Below are 19,875 nucleotides of genomic sequence, written 5' to 3'. Positions count from 1 at the left end.
GAATGCTTAATTTGGTTGTCAGTAAACACACCGCTGATCTGTACTGCCAAAGAGCTCAAATGTTTTCAATGATCCACCGAACATTTCCCCCGCAAAATGTAGGCTTGTTTACTGTTGGTGGGATTTTGAGTGTCTCCCTCAGCAGTGGGATCTTCCTATGTTTACCAATGCCCAAATGAAGTGTTCAAAGAAAAGAACACCCTCCCTATAATCAACTATGGGGTAGGTTCGATAATGCTGTGGGGTTGCTTTGTCTCTGGTACTGGGGGCCTTGAATGTGTGCAAGACCAAGGTGTTTTGGAGTGCAATTTTTCAAACCAGTGTCCAAAAACTGTCTCTGAAGGTTGTGGGATCTTCCAATAGGACAACAACCCCGAACACACATACAAAGCACCCTGGATTGGTGCAAGTAAAAATGCTGGATTGTTCTGGAGTGAACAGTGAAGAGTCCAGATTTGAGTCACATCCATAACCTATGCTGCGAGCTGAAAACAGCAGTTTGTGGTGGGCACACCTCGACATTGAATTAGAGCAGTTTTCTGCTGACGAGTGGTTCAAATTGCAAGTAGAACATTGCAGTAAGCTCATTGATCGCTTCAAGAAGAATTTGTTGGCAGTTACAGTTGAAGTCGGAAGTTTACATACACATAGGTTAGTCATTAAAACTAATTTTCCACTCCACAAATTTCTTGTTAACAAACTATAGTTTTGGCAAGTTGGTTAGGACATCTACTTTGTGCGTGACACAAGTAATTTTTCCAACAATTGTTTACAGACAGATTATTTCACTTATAATTCACTGTATCACAATTCCAGTGGGTCAGAAGTTTACATACACTAAGTTGACTGTGCCTTTAAACCGCTTGGAAAATTCCAGAAATGTCATCATGGCTTTAGAAGCTTCTGATTAGGCTAATTGACATCATTTGAGTAAGTTTGAGGTGTAGCTTTGAGTGTATTTCAAGGCCCACCTTCAAACTCAGTGGCAATTTGCTTGACATCATGGGAAAATGAAAATAAATCAGCCAAGACCTGTAAAAGACATCAGCCAAGCCAAGACCTGTAAGGAGTTGTGAAAAACTGATTTTAAATTTATTTGGCTAAGGTGTATGTAAACTTCCAACTTCAACTGTATCTTGGCAAAAGGCTATACAACCAAATAGTAAGAGGATGGAATCCACCCAAATATTTAGGGTTTCTGGATCCTTTCACAGCATTATATGGCTGCATTGAGACACTGACTTATCAAAGCCCAGCTCAGTTAATCCCGACCATTGTGTTGCTGAATTGTCATAAAATGCTTCAGCAAATGTACATTATGCCAGGGCTGTTGGTAGACACAAGGTAACCTAATTTGATGTCCCTCTAACTGCTCGGAATGCCTCTGCTGATCCAACAGCTATTGTATGCAGTTATTCTGTGCCTATGAGTTATACTGTGAGCATTGAGGCTGTAGGAAGACCACTGTGTGCAGCTCACCCTGCACTAACATAAATAACATGAGCATGTCTACTTCTGCTAAGCTTCCCAGTAAAGCAATGAAAACAATCAAGCATCCCAGAAAAGTGCTAAAAATAGCCCACGTTAACATATGCAGCATAAGAAACAAGGGTTATGAAATCACTAACTTGCTAGTAAAAGATGCAGAAGTAGACATGCTGATGTTATTTATGTTAGTGCAGGGTGAGCTGCACACAGTGGTTTTCCTACTAGAGCACACCGGCAGGTTAGAGCATTTGGACTAGTAACCGAAAGGATGCAAGATTGAATCCCCGAGCCGACCAGGTAAAAATCGGTTCTGCCCCTGAACAAGGCAGTTAACCTACTGTCCCTAAGCCGTCATTGAAAATAAGAATTTGTTCTTAACTGACTTGCCTGGTTAAGTAAAGATGTAAAGAATAGTGGCTCCTTCTTTAAAAGTTGGGGGGGGGGGCCTCTGTTCCTGGTGACTTTCTTCAGCAAAGATGGCTGACAAAGTATTACGGTGGAAGCAAATGTAAGTAGTTATAACATCATAACGAGTCAGGCAAAACATTTATAATTGAGAGGAATATGTTAGTTAATGTAGAGACAGATGTTTCTGCATATATTTTTGGGGGCATAAAGTTAATTGACAACTTGCTAAATAGCGATTTATCTGAGTGTTATGACATGAGTATGAAATTGTAATTTGTGTTTTAATGTTTTATGGACTCCTGAGAGAACCCGTAAACCAGGCTGTCGTCTGTGAAACAGTGGATGTAAAGAATCTAGCCTGCTAAAGCATTTACTGCAAATGTAATGTACAATTGTGTAAGCTTGCCTTGCAATGCAGCTGATGTAACATAGCTAGCTAGCTATTTACTTATTGTGTAGTGGCGGATAAAAATAACTGTACGCCTATGGATGTGTAGCTAGCTAGCTAGCTACAGATCTGTGTATGGACCCGAAAACGTTAGGTCCTGAACTAATATTCATACCAATCTATGAACCTCAGCTATCATAGTTGTTGTATCAACTTCAAGTCTGGATGGCATAAATGAAGCCTATGGATAGAGTACAATATAATAACTTTATTGTGCCATGTCCTATATACATACTTTTAATGATGCTGTGTCTGCATGTATGTATTACAATTATACACTTCAACAGTGTTTACCACTCCTGCTCCTGAGACATCAATGATTACACGTTGTAACTATGCAATAGACTATAAACATGATTTAAGTAAAGGCTGATTTGTAATTCATATATACAGAATAAGACACCTATGCATATCATACTCTCTTCATCTGCATTAATCTGAGGACACAGGATAGTATTTCAATGAGATACTTAATTTCACCAGTGGAGAATGTGAAACGCTTTATTGAAAGTTCATTATACAGGTGTTATAGATATATAATACATGCATTATGATAATTGTAATATAAATCAGTTCAATCAGTACGTCAATACACACATGGTGTGCATTATAAAATGAGGAAGAAAGATGAGGTGTAGACGACCAACCTTCGGGCCAACTGGGGGCCCAAGGCTATCTTAAGAGTGTGTGAGGTGGCGATTATGGGACTGGCTTCCTCTCAAATCAAAACATACCTGCAGACGAGAGACAGAGCATGATCAAGCCTTGTATTTTTATTCTAACACGGTCAGTCATCATAATCATCAGGAGGTGAAATGCAAAACTGACCTTGGATCATTAACTCTGGGATTACTACATCTCTATCTGTATTTCAGTGTAAAGCATCTCTTTAATAATACTTCCTGTTGACCGGACCAAGTGACCCCTCACCTAGGATTATGCTGTGCCCTCTGTCAGTTAGTTCAGATGCGGGAGGGGTTCACCAAAACAGCTGATATAACCTAGGATTTTTAACCTGAGGATTTAGAGAGAAGGGGAGAGGGATGAAGTGAAGAAGAGACTTATTGTGTGTGGTCTCACCTGGTGTCCACACTAAGTGGCTACAGAGTACTGTATGCTGAAAAACAGACACATGAGGAAAAACCATGGAAGATAATATATGTGACGCAGACACCTATCGAAGTGTACCTGAAACATTTAAATATAGAGGGCTATGTGTCTCACCACTTGGTTATTGCAAGGCTAACCCACAGGGAAATCATGACTTGGCATTAACAGATAAACACAGCCATTTTCACTGGACTACGTGGTGTAAATCTGAATATTAGCAGCTGACATATTAAGTTTTTTAAAATTAATGCATGTGAGACAGGTTCCATGTACAATAAGACAGGCAGAGAGGAAGAGAAAAAGAACACAGAACAGTTGAATTATCTCTGGTTATGGACACTTGACACAAATAAAGCTTCCACGGCCTGTTCTTTGGACAGTGAACATTTAGCAATATCTACATTTTTGACCCCTTGATAAGCTCGCTCTCTGAAAGTAAAGAAAATAACTTATTTTTTGTAGATATGAAAACAATAACTGAGATACGACCGTTCCATCTAAAGCGGCAGATGTAAAAAAGTAATGACTTTTCAAATAAGTTGCCTTAAACGTTATGTTGGCAGACAATTTGTTAGCTACGCTGTCCTTACGAACCACATAGCATATCATTACAGCAGTATGTACCGGTATCTTAGCTATCTAACGTTAGTAGTTATACATCAATCTTGCCATTAACGACGTCAGTAGTTACTCCTCTAACACTGAGATGCAGTGTCTTAGACCGCTGCACCACTCTACAAACATGTACACAGGGATTTTGTATTGTAGATATGTGATACTAGAGTAGTGGCCTAAGGGGACCCACTTAATGTGTTGTAAAAGTGTTATGAAATGTAATATTATAAATTGTATAGAACTGCCTTAATGTTGCTGGACCCCAGGAAGAGTGGGGGATCCTTAAAAAATACAAATCCTATCTCTGGGGTGCCAATCATTTTGTAAATTCCATTTGTCTTTCCTTTCTAAAAATGTTTTTGGAAACTTAAGTTTACAAAAATCAAATTGGTTCTGATATGTTGAAAATCAAATCTGAAATGAGATGAAATAGGGAATTATTTACAAAAGTACACAGGTGTCAATATACACTGCTCAAAAAAATAAAGGGAACACTTAAACAACACAGTGTAATTCCAAGTCGATCACACTTCTGGGAAATCAAACTGTCCACTTAGGAAGCAACACTGATTGACAATAAATTTCACATGCTGTTGTGCTAATGGAATAGACAATAGGTGGAAATTATAGGAAATTAGCAAGACACCCCCAATAAAGGAGTGGTTCTGCAGGTGGTGACTACAGACCACTTCTCATTTCCTATGCTTCCTGGCTGATGTTTTGGTCACTTTTGAATGCTGGCGGTGCTTTCACTCTAGTGGTAGCATGAGATGAAGTCTACAACCCACACAAGTGGCTCAGATAGTGCAGCTCATCCAGGATGGCACATCAATGCGAGCTGTGGCAAGAAGGTTTGCTGTGTCTGTCAGCAAGGCGCTACCAGGAGACAAGCCAGTACATCAGGAGACGTGGAGGAGGCCGTAGGAGGGCAACAACCCAGCAGCAGGACCGCTACCTCCGCCTTTGTGCAAGGAGGAGCAGGAGGAGCACTGCCAGAGCCCTGCAAAATGACCTCCAGCAGGCCAAAAATGTGCAGACTCCATGAGGGTGGTATGAGGGCCCGACATCCACAGGTGGGGGTTGTGATTACAGCCCAACACTGTGCAGGACGTTTGGCATTTGCCAGAGAACACCAAGATTGGGAAATTCGCCACTGGCGCCCTGTGCTCTTCACAGATGAAAGCAGGTTCACACTGAGCACATGTGACAGTCTGGAGATGCCGTGGAGAACGTTCTGCTGCCTGCAACATCCTCCAGCATGACCGGTTTGACGGTGGGTCAGTCATGGTGTGGGGTGGCATTTCTTTGGGGGGCTGCACAGCCCTCCATGTGCTCGCCAGAGATAGCCTGACTGCCATTAGGTACCGAGATGAGATCCTCAGACCCCTTGTGAGACCATATGCTGGTGCGGTTGGCCCTGGGTTCCTCCTAATGCAAGACAATGCTAGACCTCATGTGGCTGGAGTGTGTCAGCAGTTCCTGCAAGAGGAAGGCATTGATGCTATGGATTGGCCCGCCCGTTCCCCAGACCTGAATCCAATTGAGCACATCTGGGACATCATGTCTCGCTCCATCCACCAACGCCACAGACTGTCCAGGAGTTGGCGGATGCTTTATTCCAGGTCTGGGAGGAGATCCCTCAGGAGACCATCCGCCACCTCATCAGGAGCATGCCCAGGCTTTGTAGGGAGGTCATACAGGCACGTGGAGGCCACACACACTACTGAGCCTCATTTTGACTTGTTTTAAGGACATTACATCAAAGTTGGATCAGACTGTAGTGTGGTTTTCCACTTTAATTTTGAGTGTGACTCCAAATCCAGACCTCCATGGGTTGATAAATTTGATTTCCATTGATAATTTTTGTGTGATTTTGTTGTCAGCACATACAACTCATTCATTCAGATCTAGGATGTGTTATTTTAGTGTTCCCTTTATTTTTTTGAGCAGTGTATTTGGCCGCAACTGTACCTGTTGAGACTAAGGGTGCAGGCCACAGCAAGCTAGCAAACTGAAATAGTAGCACCTAAATAATTGAGAATGTAAGTGATTTTTGCACTAGTGTGACCATGTAAAGCCATCTTTCTCACACAAAAGTTGATCTGTGTGTGAGAATATATGAAATAATGATAAGATTGGCCTTGAAGGGTGTGTATTTGTACACTGTACATCCAGTAATAGTGGAGGCAATTTTAAGTTGACTAATTGATAGCTTGAAAAAAATATATATATATTGGGTGTGTGCGTTTGTGCGACGGTGTCATCTATTGTTGCACTTTATATTGCTGCCCTCTAACAAGGACTAGCCCTTTGAAATCTACACCTGTACTCCAAAAGCACTTCCTTTACAGGAGTGCCTGAGTCTGTTTAGGGTAGAACTCAGTAAGTCCCCCTTGTCATGAGGCATCTCATAAGAGCACATGGACATCTTGGTGCATCTTCTCTCCAGTAGTATTTGAGGGGGGTTGTGTGAATGTTAGTATATAAGCACCAGCCCCTTTCCATAAACCTATGTTGTTCTCCCTCTCCAGACCCCGGGATGCAGGAGAGCTCTTTAGTTACACTTTAGTTACACTCCTGAATAATGCAGTTGTCTGCCCACTTCCTGATGACAGAACTGCAGGTCCCTTTCCTGTGGTGAAATATTTAAGGGGTGATTGTTTTGACCTGGAGCATCACCCCAAATCCTAAGGATGCCCTGTCAGTAACACCTACTGTTTGGAGTTTTGTCATGTTTTTCAGACACAAAACAAAGGGGGAGGCTTACTCGGTCAACTTAGTTGTTGGCTTGGGTTCTATGTTGTCTCTGTCCGGTGAGGTGAAACGGGGTGGAGTTGTTTGGTTTGAGGGGAGACACTCCTCCTTTACCCCTCCCCCTCTTACCCACTCCACCTGTCCCGTCCCTCCCTCCATTTCTGGCCTGTCACCACACAGCTGCCTGGTTAACCCTGGGGTAGTGAGGAGCAGAACCAGCGGGGCGGTAAGCCTCTTAACGGGCTCATTGCCTGCTTGTCAGTCAGTGTCCAAATAAAGAAAGGCCTTATGGGATTTAGAGGGGAAGCACTTGTTCACTGCTTGACCTCCCGCTGTGACTAGGAGATCTGGGGCAAGTGTGGGAATTGTCATTGGATGGTCTATCCTGTTGGCCTTTGGGGAACTGTGAGAACATTGAGGGTGTAGTTTGGCTCCAGGGGGTGGAGTTGGCTCGATGTGCTAATCAGAATACTCCCCCAGTTACGGTGACTTGGACTGGAGCCTCATGGAAAGGCTACTTAGGGTTCCAACTTTGACCAAGCCCAATCTGAGGGTGTTATGAAGTTATGGTTGACCTGTCAGTGATTAGATTAGTTTGGGTATTCAGACCCCCCCCCCCACGAATAGCATTAATGCCCAAGTGTTGGCAACCGGATACATGTTTATACACTCTTCTTGTCTTACAACTATTTTGGGTGTTGTTCAAGAATCACAATGTAATTTTACATGGTAATTAATTCAATAAAGTTGAATACAGGTCTGTTAATCCTCTTTTAGCGTTGTCGATTCCCAAACAAAGAATGGTGCCACACCCCTCTACCTGGCCTGCCAGGAGGGCCACCTGGAGGTCGTCCAATACCTGGTGAAGGACTGCGGGGCAGAGCCAAGCATCAGAGCCAATGACGGGATGACACCTCTGCATGCTGCTGCCCAAATGGGCCATAACACTGTCATTGTCTGGCTGGTAGGTCATTGTCCTGATTCATACGGTCTGCTTTTGTCATTTCTTCTACTGTATTTGTTGTACTGTGTTGTACTGTATTGTGTGTTTGAGTCCTAGACAAGCACTACATAAATCCACTGTGGGTGTACATAGGGCTGTTGCAGTGACTGTATTACTGCCACAACAGCAGTCATGAATCATGACCGCAGTCAAAATCCACGTGACCGTTGAGTCAAGGTAATCCCCTCCTATGCACTCTGGACATGTTTTGGTAGTACCCAACTTTCTAAATACCATCAGGTCCTAATGGCCTGGTACTCAGGGCTCTATTGTCCCTCCATCAGGTCCTAATGGTCTGGTACTCAGGGCTCTATTGTCCCTCCATCAGGTCCTAATGGCCTGGTACTCAGGGATCTACTGTCCCTCAAACAGGTCCTAATGGCCTGGTACTCAGGGATCTACTGTCCCTTCATCAGGTCCTAATGGCCTGGTAGTCAGGGACCTACTGTCTCTCCATCAGGTCCTAATGGCCTGGTACTCAGGGATCTACTGTCCCTCCATCAGGTCCTAGTATAGATAGTCCTATACTATACTGGATGGACTGGTTACATTATGCTATGCTCCTAACTTTCTATTCATGAGTCTGGGAGAGAATGTCTAGGTCTACGCAATGCTGTTGGTTCATTGATTGTGCATGGTGGCTTACAGATTTAGCCTACCATTATAGTGAATGTGATTTTAAAAAACCTAGTAAAAGGGATGTTTTTTATATTTTCATTATTTATAGGCCCACACATTTATCTTTTTAGCTACATCATATCTCACGACCATGAGTTTGGGCGGAATATCACCTGTCACGTAGCGAGAGGCTGAGGTAGACTATTAGGCCGAAGTAGACTATCCAACATGATTGAAAAATGAATTGGTAGGAAAGCGGCCTCCAATCACTCTTGACTGCATACAGATGACATGTCTTTTTGCACCTGACCCTTTGCTAATGGGCCATTCTAAATCGCAACTCATTTTATATATTAGTAAAGACAACATTTGAATTGAGAATAGTCTGATGGGTGAAAGTACGATCACTTGATGAAAGAGCATGTGCAGCCTGAGGGAAGCTTTTCTTGCGACTTTCTCAAATCATCAATAGCTTATAGTTGCATCATGCAGCCCATATATGGGGTGGCTAGTGGCTAGAGCATTGGACTAGTAACTGAAAGGTTGCAAGTTCAAATCCCCTAGCTGACAAGGTATAATTCTGTTGTTCTGCTCCTGAACAGGCAGTTAACCCACTGTTCCTAGGCCGTCATTGAAAATAAGAATTTGTTCTTAACTGACTTGCCTAGTTAAATAAAGGTGTAAAAAAATATATATATATATAAAGGCATTTTAAGGTTTGTATAATTCACAACTGAAGTTGCCAAATCGGTTCTATATGTTAGATTTAGAGTTGTTTGAAATGATCCCTTTTACGCTCAACACAGCCACTTCATATGCGCACTCGCTCCAGAATATAAATATATAAAATGTCCTTTTCCATTTTATTCACTTCAATTATATTATTTTTACTATAATATAATGGCAGAGGACTGGTTGCATATCTTGTCTGCTAATTGAACAAGCCTGCAGCCTATGGCCCATAGCCAGATAACATACAGTAGGCCTGCTCATATTCTGTTCTTCTGAAATACATTTATGTCATGTTCCTTTAGACCTGCCTAAAATAATGGGATTATTGCAATGGTGTATTATGAAATAGATTTTTTTTTAATACTTTTTATTTTTGAATGTAGAAAAGGCACATCAGCGGCTTGTATGAGTGGAGGCTTGGAGATGCTAAACATGTTTATGCTAATTAAGGGTCAATTACCATGAGATTGGCAGTTTTTTGCATGCCAATAATCAGCTGACAAAATGTCATGATGCCACAGACCTACATGTACTTCAGTACCCTTTTAACCATAAAGGACATACAGTGCCTTCAGAAAGTATTCAGACCCCTTGACTTTTTACACATTACATAACAGCCTATTGTCTACTTATTAGTCAAATTGAAGAGATACAGTGCCTTCAGAAAGTATTCAGACCCCTTGACTTTATATACATTTTGTTACGTTACAGCCTTATTCTAAAATTGATTAAATTGTTTTCCCCCTCAGCAACCTACACACAATACCCCATAATGACAAAGCAAAAACAGTTTTTTAGAAATGGTTGCTAATTAAAAAAAGAAATAACCTAACTGATCACATTTACATAAGTATTCAGGCCCTTTACTCGGTACTTTGTTGAAGCACATTTGGCAGCAATTACAGCCTTGAGTCTTCTTGGGTATGATGCTACAAGCTTGGCACACCTGTATTTGGTGAGTTCCTTAAATTCTTCTCTGCAGATCCTCTCAAGCTCTGTCAGGTTGGATGTTGAGCGTTGCTGCACAGCTATTTTCAGGACTCTCCAGAGATGTTAGATCGGGTTCAAGTCTGGGCTCAGGCTGGGCTACTCAAGGACATTCAGAGACTTGTCCCGAAGCCACTCCTGCGTTGCCTTGGCTGTGTGCTTAGGGTCGTTGTCCTGTTGGAAGGTGAACCTTCACCCCAGTCTGATGTCCTGAGCGCTCTGGAGCAAGTTTTCATCAAGGAACTCTGTACTTTGCTCCATTGATCTTTGCCTCAATCTTGACTAGTCTCCCAGTCCTTGCTGCTGAAAAACATCCCAACAGCATGATCTTAGTTTCATCAAACCAGAGAATCTTGTTTCTCATGGTAAAACTCCAAGCGGGCTGTCATGTGCTTTTTTACTGAGGAGTGCCTTTCGTCTGGCCACGCTACCATAAAGGCCTGATTGGTCAAGTGCTGCAGAGATCTTTGTCCTTCAGGAAGGTTCTCCCATCTCCACAGAGGAACTCTAGATCTGTGACAAAGGCCCTGGGTGGTTGTAAACTTCTTCCATCTAAGAATGATGGAGGCCACTGTGTTCTTGGGGACCTTCAACAATGCAGAAATGTGTCGGTGCCCTTCCTCAGATCTGTGCTTAGACACATGCCTGTCTCGGAACTCTATGGACAATTCCTTAAACCTCATGGCTTGGTTTTTGCTCTGACATGCACTGTCAACTGTGGGACCTTTATACAGTTGAAGTCGGAAGTTTACATACACCTTAGCCAAATACATTTAAACTCAGTTTTTACCAATTCCTGACATTTAATCCTAGTAAAAATTCCCTGTCTTAGGTCAGTTGGGATCACCACTTTATTTTAATGTGAAATATCAGAACAATAGTAGAGATTTATTTCAGGTTTTATTTCTTTCATCACCTGCCCATGTGAAGTTTGCATACACTCAATTAGTATTTGGTAGCATTGCCTTTAAATTGTTTAACTTGGGTCAAACGTTTTGGGTAGCCTTCCACAAGCTTCCCACAATAAGTTAGGTGAATTCTGCCCATTCCTCCTGACAGAGCTGGTGTAACTGAGTCAGGTTTGTAGGACTCCATGCTTCGGATTGATTTGCACTTTTCGCACCAAAGTACGTTTGAATTAAAAATATATATTTCACCTTTATTTAATTAACCAGGTAGGCTAGTTGAGAACAAGTTCTCATTTACAACTGCGACCTGGCCAAGATAAAGCAAAGCAGTGCGACACAAACAACAACACAGAGTTAAACATGAAATAAACAAACATACAGTCAACAACATATTAGAAAAATAGTATATATTCAGTGTGTGCAAATGAGGTAAGATAAGGGAGGTAAGGCAATAAATTGGCCATAGTGGCAAAATAATTACAATTTAGCAATTAAACACTGGAGTGATAGATGTACAGAAGATGAATGGGATGAGGTTGTTGGATTGGCTATTTACAGATGGGCTATGTACAGGTGCAGTGATCTGTGAGCTGCTCTGACAGCTGGTGCTTAAAGTTAGTGAGGGAGATACAGTGGGGCAAAAAAAGTATTTCGTCAGCCACCAATTGTTCAAGTTCTCCCACTTAAAAAGATGAGAGGCCTGTAAATTTCATCATAGGTACACTTCCACTATGACAGACAAAATTAGAAGAAAAAAACCCAGAAAATCACATTGTAGGATTTTTTTATAAATTTATTAGCAAATTATGAAAAGTCTCCAGCTCAGTGGTTTTTGCAATTTGTTCCAGTCATTGGCAGCAGAGACCTGGAAGGAAAGGCAGCCAAAGGAGGAATTGGCTTTGGGGGGTGACCTGTGAAAATACTGTTTGTATGCATGCATGCATACGCAACATTTGACCAGAAAACCAGGAATGATTGTTCCTGTAGTAGAAATGGCACATTATGCCTTGTGTTTTAGTAATTTATTAGCAGCTCACCACCAGATACATACATGTACGCATACATACACAACAATAACACATTTGATTTACATAATCTAAGTGCTTAACCTCTCCGGTACAAGTGGGACGCTAGAAACGCTAGTGACTCACCTCGACAACAGCCAGTGAAATTGCAGGGCGCCAAATTAAAAACAACAGAAATCGCATTATTAAAATTCCTCAAACATACAAGTATTATACACCATTCTAAAGATAAACTTATTCTAAATCCAACCACAGTGTCCGATTTCAAAAAGGCTTTACTGCAAAAGCACACCATGCGATTATGTTAGGTCAGCACCTAGTCACAGAAAACCATACAGCCATTTTCCAGCCAAGGAGAGGGCTCACAAAAGTCAGAAATAGTGATTAAATTAATCACTAACCTTTGATCTTCTTCAGATGGCACTCCCTGATCTCCATGTTAGACAATACATGTGTGTTTTGTTCGATAAAGTTCATCTTTATGTCCAAATACCTTCTTTTTGTTTAGTCCAGTAATCCAAATGCACAAGTCATGGACACTAAATCCAGACGAAAAGTCAAGAAATGTCCATTAAAGTTCGTAGAAACATGTTAAACGATGTATATAATCAATCTTTAGGATGTTTTTATCATAAATCTTCAATAATATTCCAACCGGCTAAACTAAAGGCTTTCAGCCTGACCACTTGTTGAAACAGCTCTTATTCGCTCCCCTTTCATGGTAGAAGCCTGAAACAATGTTCTAAAGACTGTTGACATCTAGTGGAAGCCCTAGGAAGTGCAATCTGACCCCATAGACACTGTATATTGGATAGGCAATCACTTGAAAAACTACAAACCTGAGATATCCCACTTCCTGGTTGGATTTTTCTCAGGTTTTCGCCTGCCATATGAGTTCTGTTATACTCACAGACATAGTTCAAACAGTTTTAGAAACTTCAGTGCTTTCTATCCAAATCTACTAATAGTATGCATATCCTAGCCTCTGGGCCTGAGTAGCAGGCAGTTTACTCTGGGCACGCTTTTCATCCGGACGTGAAAATATTGCCCCTACACCAAAGAAGTTAAAGCTCTTTAGTCTACAGAGCAACACCCATCCACTACCAATTGTTGATAGAGAATGCTTAATGTTAGGGTTAATGGATACCAATTTGTTGGTGGGAAGTTGAACATCTATAAACTAAGGGGAGCCTTCTAACAAAGTGTTACCGAACCAAATGGCAGCTGGCGCTACATACTGTTCAGCCTCTACTATCCGTTGCAGATGAGCTTCACAGAGATCAGCCTGTCAGACCGGGACTGTGACGGTGCCACGGCCATGCACTTCGCCGCCAGCCGCGGCCATGCCAAGGTGCTCAGCTGGCTGCTACTGCACGGTGGCGAGATCATCACCGATAGCTGGGGCGGAACGCCGCTACACGATGCTGCCGAGAACGGGGAGCTGGAGGTGTGTGTGGTGGGGGGGTTGCCAGTTTATAACCGTCCATAGGGAGAGATCTGTAGGAGAACACATGACAATGGTTCAATGGGGTTAGACACCGTATAGGGCTGTGTGTGAGGCTAGTCAAGACAGCAAGTGGGATGGGAATTACGAACAGGTAACTTCATACAAATCCAGAAATAGCCAAGGGAGCCCATTACACCATGCATTTGAGTGAGAGCGGAAAGTTGATATTGTCTCCCTAAGGTTAGACGCACAGTTGTTTTTTTTATGAGCTGACATTCGTCTGTGTTGCTGTCTTTGTCACTGTCTCTCTCTTCCTCCGTCTCTTTTGCAGTTGTTTCTGACTCCTTCTCCCCATCTCTCTCTCTCTCTCTCTCTCTCTCTCTCTCTCTCGTTGACGATGTTGTTAGTATGTTCGCCTGCTGTTTTTGGTTTCTGTATGTTTGCTATGAGTATGAGCCGCATGCCTGTATTTGTATTCATTAAGGATCCCCAATAGCTGCTGCCAAGGCAGCAGTTACTCTTCATGGGGTCCAGCAACATTAAGGCAGTTATACACAATTTAAAATATGACATTACATTTCAAAACACTTTTCTTTGCCCTCATGCCACTACTCTACTACCACATATCTACAATACAAAATCCATGTGTGTGTGTGTAGATTGCGTGTCTTATCATGTGTGTGTAAGCGTGTCTCTTCACAGTCCCCGCTGTTCTAGAATATGTATTTTTATACTGCTTGCATCAGTTACTTGATATGGAATAGAGTTCCATGTGGACATGGCTCTACATAATACTGTGCACATGTCAATACTTTTCTGCTTGATAAACAGTGCACTTTTCTGTATGTTGTAAAAGCGTTACATCGTCGCTGCCCATATCATTGCATAGTGCAGAAAATACACGAGAGTTCAGGGGCTTTGTTTTCACAAAGTTAACCATTTTCACTGTAGTGTCCAAAATTTCTTTCAAGTTGTCAGGCATTCCCTTGGCAGGAAGAGCCTCTCGGTGGATGCTGCAGTGTACCCACCTGGTGTCGGGAGCAACTGCTTGCATGCGCATTACCACTCCACTATGTCTCCCTGTCATGGCTTTTGCGCCGTCAGTACAGATACCAACACATCTTGACCACCAAAGTCCATTTGATGTCACAAAGTTGTCCAGTACTTAAAAACTCTCCTGGTTTCCAGTGGTTTGCAGAAGGGGATGTCTTCCTTAACTGACCATGCATAAACGTAACAGACATACACCAGGAGCTGTGCCAGGGCCGCCACGTCTGTTGACTCATCCAGCTGTAACGCATAGAATTCACTGGCTTGTATGCAAACCAGTAATTGTTTCAAAACATCTTTTGCCATGTCACTAATGCATTGTGAACACTAGTGTTTGAAGATAATGTCTGTGTAGTTTTCTTGGCCTTTCCCCCAGCATTGTCCCAGTAATATCTGCGGCAGCAGGAAGAATTAAGTCCTCCACAATAGTATGGAGCTTGCCTGTCCTAGCCCCTCGGTAGTTCACCATATAAGACGCTTCTAGCCCCTTCTTATTAACTGTATCTGTTGCTTTTATACTACTTGACTACCATGGCTTATTTTTCAAATTGGCATGTTTTGTTTCTAAATATCTGTGTAAGAGTGAAGGTTTCATTGAGTTGTGAGAGAGTACTTTTGCACATATAACATACTGTGGCTGACGAAAGGCACTACTCCCAATATAAGTGAACCCAAAATCAATGTTGTTCTCATCATATGTGCGCCTCTTCGATGGTCCAACGTCCGTGTCTGTTCAGTTATTTCCTGGGTAAGGGGGCAGTAGCTCTTCAGCTGCATCTGTGTCCATGCTAGCTGGGCTAACAACAAATGTAGAATTACTTATGCTAGCATTGGATGTGGTCGTGGAAGCAGAATAACTTGTGTCGTCAGCAGGTGCAGGTGTAGTACTGCTGGTAGTAGCAGCATGATGTCCTAGTAGTAGTAGCAGTACTACCAGTAGAGCTGGTAGTAGCAGTACGATGCCCTAGTAGTAGTAGCAGTACTACCAGTAGAGCTGGTAGTAGCAGTATGATGCCCTAGTAGTAGTAGCAGTACTACCAGTAGAGCTGGTAGTAGCAGTATGATGTCCTAGTGGTAGTAGCAGTATGATGTCCTAGTAGTAGTAGCATTACTACCAGTAGAGCTGGTCTGTGTCTCTAAATTTTATTTTTGGCAGTGAAACGAGGCTACTAAAGCGAGGAAAAAAACCTCACCCAAATGTATAGCCTCGTTGGAAAATATAAATGGACTGTTTGAAAATGTGGGAAAAATTTTTTATTTGGAGTATCCCCAACGACATTGCGCGTATCCCAGTTTGGGAACACCTGCGTTAAGAGATTGTCACGTTCTGACCTTTATTTCCTTTGTTTTGTCTTTATTTAGTATGGTCAGGGCGTGAGTTGGGGTGGGCAGTGTTTTTCTATGTTGGGGTTTTGAGTTCAGCCTAGTATGGTTCTCAATCAGAGGCAGGTGTCGTTAGTTGTCTCTGATTGAATCACACTTAGGTAGCCTGGGTTTCACTTTTGGTTTGTGGGTGTTTGTTTCCGTACGGTACTGTTTCGGTTTTCGTTCATGTTTATTGTTTTATATTTCATAGTGTTCAGTTTATCTTAAAATAAATAATATGTTATGGACACTTACCACGCTGCGCATTGGTCCTCCGATCCTTCTCGCTACTCCTCCTCCCCAGAGGAGGAAGAATGCCGTTACAGAGATAAAGCAGACTCTTCATTTCACCTGTCACAGACCGGATCACTCACTGTTGCAGCACTCCAGGAGATCTAGTTACAGTATGGAATTCACAACTAAAGGTTTGCCAGCCAGATATGACTAAGTTAACGGTATAAAATGTGCAAAATGCTCTGAAGTTGTGCATTTGGTTAGCAAATTTAGTAGCTAATTATCTAGCTAAGTGGTTAGCTTCTTGAAAAAACAAGCTTCTCCAGGTGACAGCAGAGAATCCTCTCCTGGATCAAGAACCTTCTGTCAAACATTTATTTTGTGTGAGTAGCATTTTTTTTGTTACTTGTATGACTTTGAGCTGGGGATGTCTGTCCTGCAAGTGGTTTGTCAGAGACTGTATAACATTTTTGCAATGCGCATGTTAGCATTTAGCTAGCATTCACTGTGGGATTTTACATGTACTTGTTAGCATTGCTAACCTTTGGATTCAGAGGGTCAGTGGGGCTTGAAAATAGTGGCCCTTGTGTTCAGTGCCAGTATTACCAAATATCCCTGGTTAGCAACATGTCGAAATTAAGGTTTGACAATCTGGATAACGGCCAAACCTACGGATGACATTTGGCTTACTCCTAAAAAGAACGGACAAAGTTTTGTCCGTTCAGTGTGTCCTTCCCCTCTCTCTTTCTCTCCTAGTGCTGTCAGATCCTGGTGGTGAATGGGGTGGACCTGGGCATACGGGACCAGGACGGCTTCTCGTCAGCTGACTTGGCAGAGTACAATGGGCACGTCCAGTGTGCCAAGTACCTGTGCACTGTTGAGAACATGGTGAGACACAGGATGCATTAGACAGGACACACTGTAGTGAAATTGTTTCAACGGAAAATGAAATGTAGTCCGTTTTCTTCCACTGGTGCCTAATGAATACAACCCAGGTGAAATTTGTAGGTAGGGGGGATTATCTAGATGAGAGGAAGATTAAGTCTATTCCAGCCAGGGCACTAAATTAACTTTTTTCATGGTAGCACTGTTGCCCCGAACTTCAACAGTAAGAAGCACCAGTTAAAAATGTAGATTTTTAAAATATTTTTTTTACTGCAAATGACTGTCCTATCATTCTTAATTGTCATCAAATGTTACCTTGATGTAGAACTCACTAGAGTGGGCAAGACAGAATAAAAACTACTTTTTAATAACAGTATTCAAAAGTGCAACATCAAACAATTTTATATAGGTGAATTAAATAACCTTGTAAACTGTTTGACAGGATACCTCATTTCCATACGTTGATTTACATTTTTACATTTACATTTAAGTCATTTAGCAGACGCTCTTATCCAGAGCGACTTACAAATTGATGATCCATTTTTTGATTGGATTTGTAATCCATCATTTTTCTGCATGAGTAACATGGGTCTGAATTTGGTAAAAGCCATATCTTCTTTGGCAATGCAGTAAGCGGTGTTCAATTGAATCTGTAGCTGAGTTAGCTGCCTGTTCACCGGCTTGTTCCCTGTCAAATACGGCTGTCTGGTAGTAGACGTAGTGATGTTGTTCCTGCCCCCTTCCCTCAATGCACTTGTCCAGGAAATTGGTGTGCTTTTGGCATAAGTTATGTTTTAGCAATGACTTGTGTTTTAGGTTGCTGGACCCAGAAGCAAAATAAGTTTTCCCTGCTGCTTTTACCCCACACTTACGACAGTGTGTAGTTTTATCCCTCCTTAGCCACTTGAATTTACGAAGTCACCCCTCTCGAAACATGTAGATCTTTGATTTTTTTCTGAGGTGGATCGGTAGCAGATATCTGACATTGTCCATCTTCTGGTTGTGGTTGATCATTTTCATAATTAGTTTTTTGCTAAGGAAAGCTTCAATTCTGCCGCATTTTGTTGTTCTTGCTAGCTAGCTAATGCCATTACTTAGCTGACAAAGGGGCAGCACAAGTCTGAGGGAAAGTTTGCTTGAAAAGGGATTGGTTGTGTGCCTGGCATGTGATTTAATTAGCTACATTTAAACATTTGTAGCATTATGATTTGTACACAATGTTTCAGCCTGTCTTGTTTGAGCAGTGAAGAAGTGTTGCGGTGTAATATTGTTATGCAATTATATACACAGTGCTCCCAAAATAAAAGATATTAGTCGCACAGCAACATTTTTAGTTAAACTGGGGGAGCCCTGAATCCAGCTTGAATGTAAAGATAATACACTGCTCAAAAAATATAGGGAACACTTAAACAACACAATGTAACTCCAAGTCAATCACACTTCTGTGAAATCAAACTCTCCACTTGACACTGATTGACAATAAATTTCACATGCTGTTGTGCAAATCGAATAGACAACAGGTGGAAATTATAGGAACGCACAGCCCTCCATGTGCTCGCCAGAGGTAGTGAGACTGCCATTAGTTACCGAGCTGAGATGTGGCTGGAGTGTGTCAGCAGTTCCTGCAAAAGAGGAAGGCATTGATGCTATGGACTGGCCCGCCCGTTCCCCAGACCTGAATCCAATTGAGCACATCTGGGACATCATGTCTCGCTCCATCCACCAACGCCACGTTGCACCACAGACTGTCCAGGAGTTGGCGGATGCTTTAGTCCAGGTCTGGGAGGAGATCCCTCAGGAGACCATCCGCCACCTCATCAGGAGCATGCCCAGGTGTTGTAGGGAGGTCATACAGGCACGTGGAGGCCACACACACTACTGAGCCTCATTTTGACTTGTTTTAAATTCTCTGGTAATGCCAATACAGAATACTATCAAATGCTTCTCAAAGATGCCCTCTGGTGGTCAAACTAGCAGTAACAGAAGAAATGGTTGACAAATACATAATGTGCCACAGAATGCTGCAGCAGCATGCAAGGTGTCTCGCAGTGTGATGCAACTTTTAAAGGAGGAACCATTGTACAGTAAGTTGTACAACTTGAGTGTGTAGAGCAAGATAGAAATGTATCATGTGTAAGAGACGATTATCGTTGTGTAGAATAGGAAGTTGTGTCGCGTAGAATAGGAAGTTGTGTCAACTCTATTTGTTACATTTCGATACAACATTCAAAATGTTTGACTTCACTGAACACACCCCGAGACAAGCAAGCACACTCATTTTCTTGAGGAAATTTACCTTTTCAGTCTAAGTTAGGTTGCCCTCCCCCGGTTCCTAGTTGACCTTGTTTTGTTAACCCCTCGTTGTGGTTGTCTTATCCAGAGTATGGCACACCGCGTGCTTTCCAGGGACCCATCGGCCGACCTGGAGTACAGCAAGCAGCACGACATGGGCCTGTCATCCCCCAACAACACAATGTCCCCAGCGGGGTCGCGGCAGACCCAGCAACCGGCCCACTTCGACATGGGCTCGCCCTCCAGCACCAAGTCCAACTACGACTCAGCCAACTCCAGCCAGTGTAGCATGCGAGAAAAGCGGAGCAGCTCACCCCCTTCATCACGAGCCCCCACTGGTCAGACACACACGCACCCCACCCACCCCACACACACACACGCACCCCAGCTTTCACACACACGCACCCCACACGCACCCCAGCTTTCACACACACACCCCACACGCACCCCAGCTTTCACACACACGCACCCCACACGCACCCCAGCTTTCACACACATGCACCCCA

General features: G+C 42.6%; 1 protein-coding gene across 1 annotated transcript in view; it reads left to right on the top strand.

Moving 5' to 3' along the window:
- LOC118373316 (espin-like) overlaps window positions 1-19,875 on the top strand; it is a 112,001-nt gene that overhangs the window by 9,635 nt on the left and 82,491 nt on the right. The window contains 4 exon segments of the mRNA XM_052500495.1: window positions 7,601-7,787; window positions 13,361-13,543; window positions 16,949-17,080; window positions 19,458-19,707. Of these exon segments, the coding sequence (XP_052356455.1) occupies window positions 7,601-7,787; window positions 13,361-13,543; window positions 16,949-17,080; window positions 19,458-19,707 (752 nt within the window).

The sequence above is a fragment of the Oncorhynchus keta genome, unplaced genomic scaffold, assembly GCF_023373465.1.
Source record: "Oncorhynchus keta strain PuntledgeMale-10-30-2019 unplaced genomic scaffold, Oket_V2 Un_contig_10789_pilon_pilon, whole genome shotgun sequence".
Classification (NCBI taxonomy): domain Eukaryota; kingdom Metazoa; phylum Chordata; class Actinopteri; order Salmoniformes; family Salmonidae; genus Oncorhynchus; species Oncorhynchus keta.
Note: the sequence above shows the minus strand (reverse complement) of the source record. Positions and strands in the feature narration are given on the sequence as shown.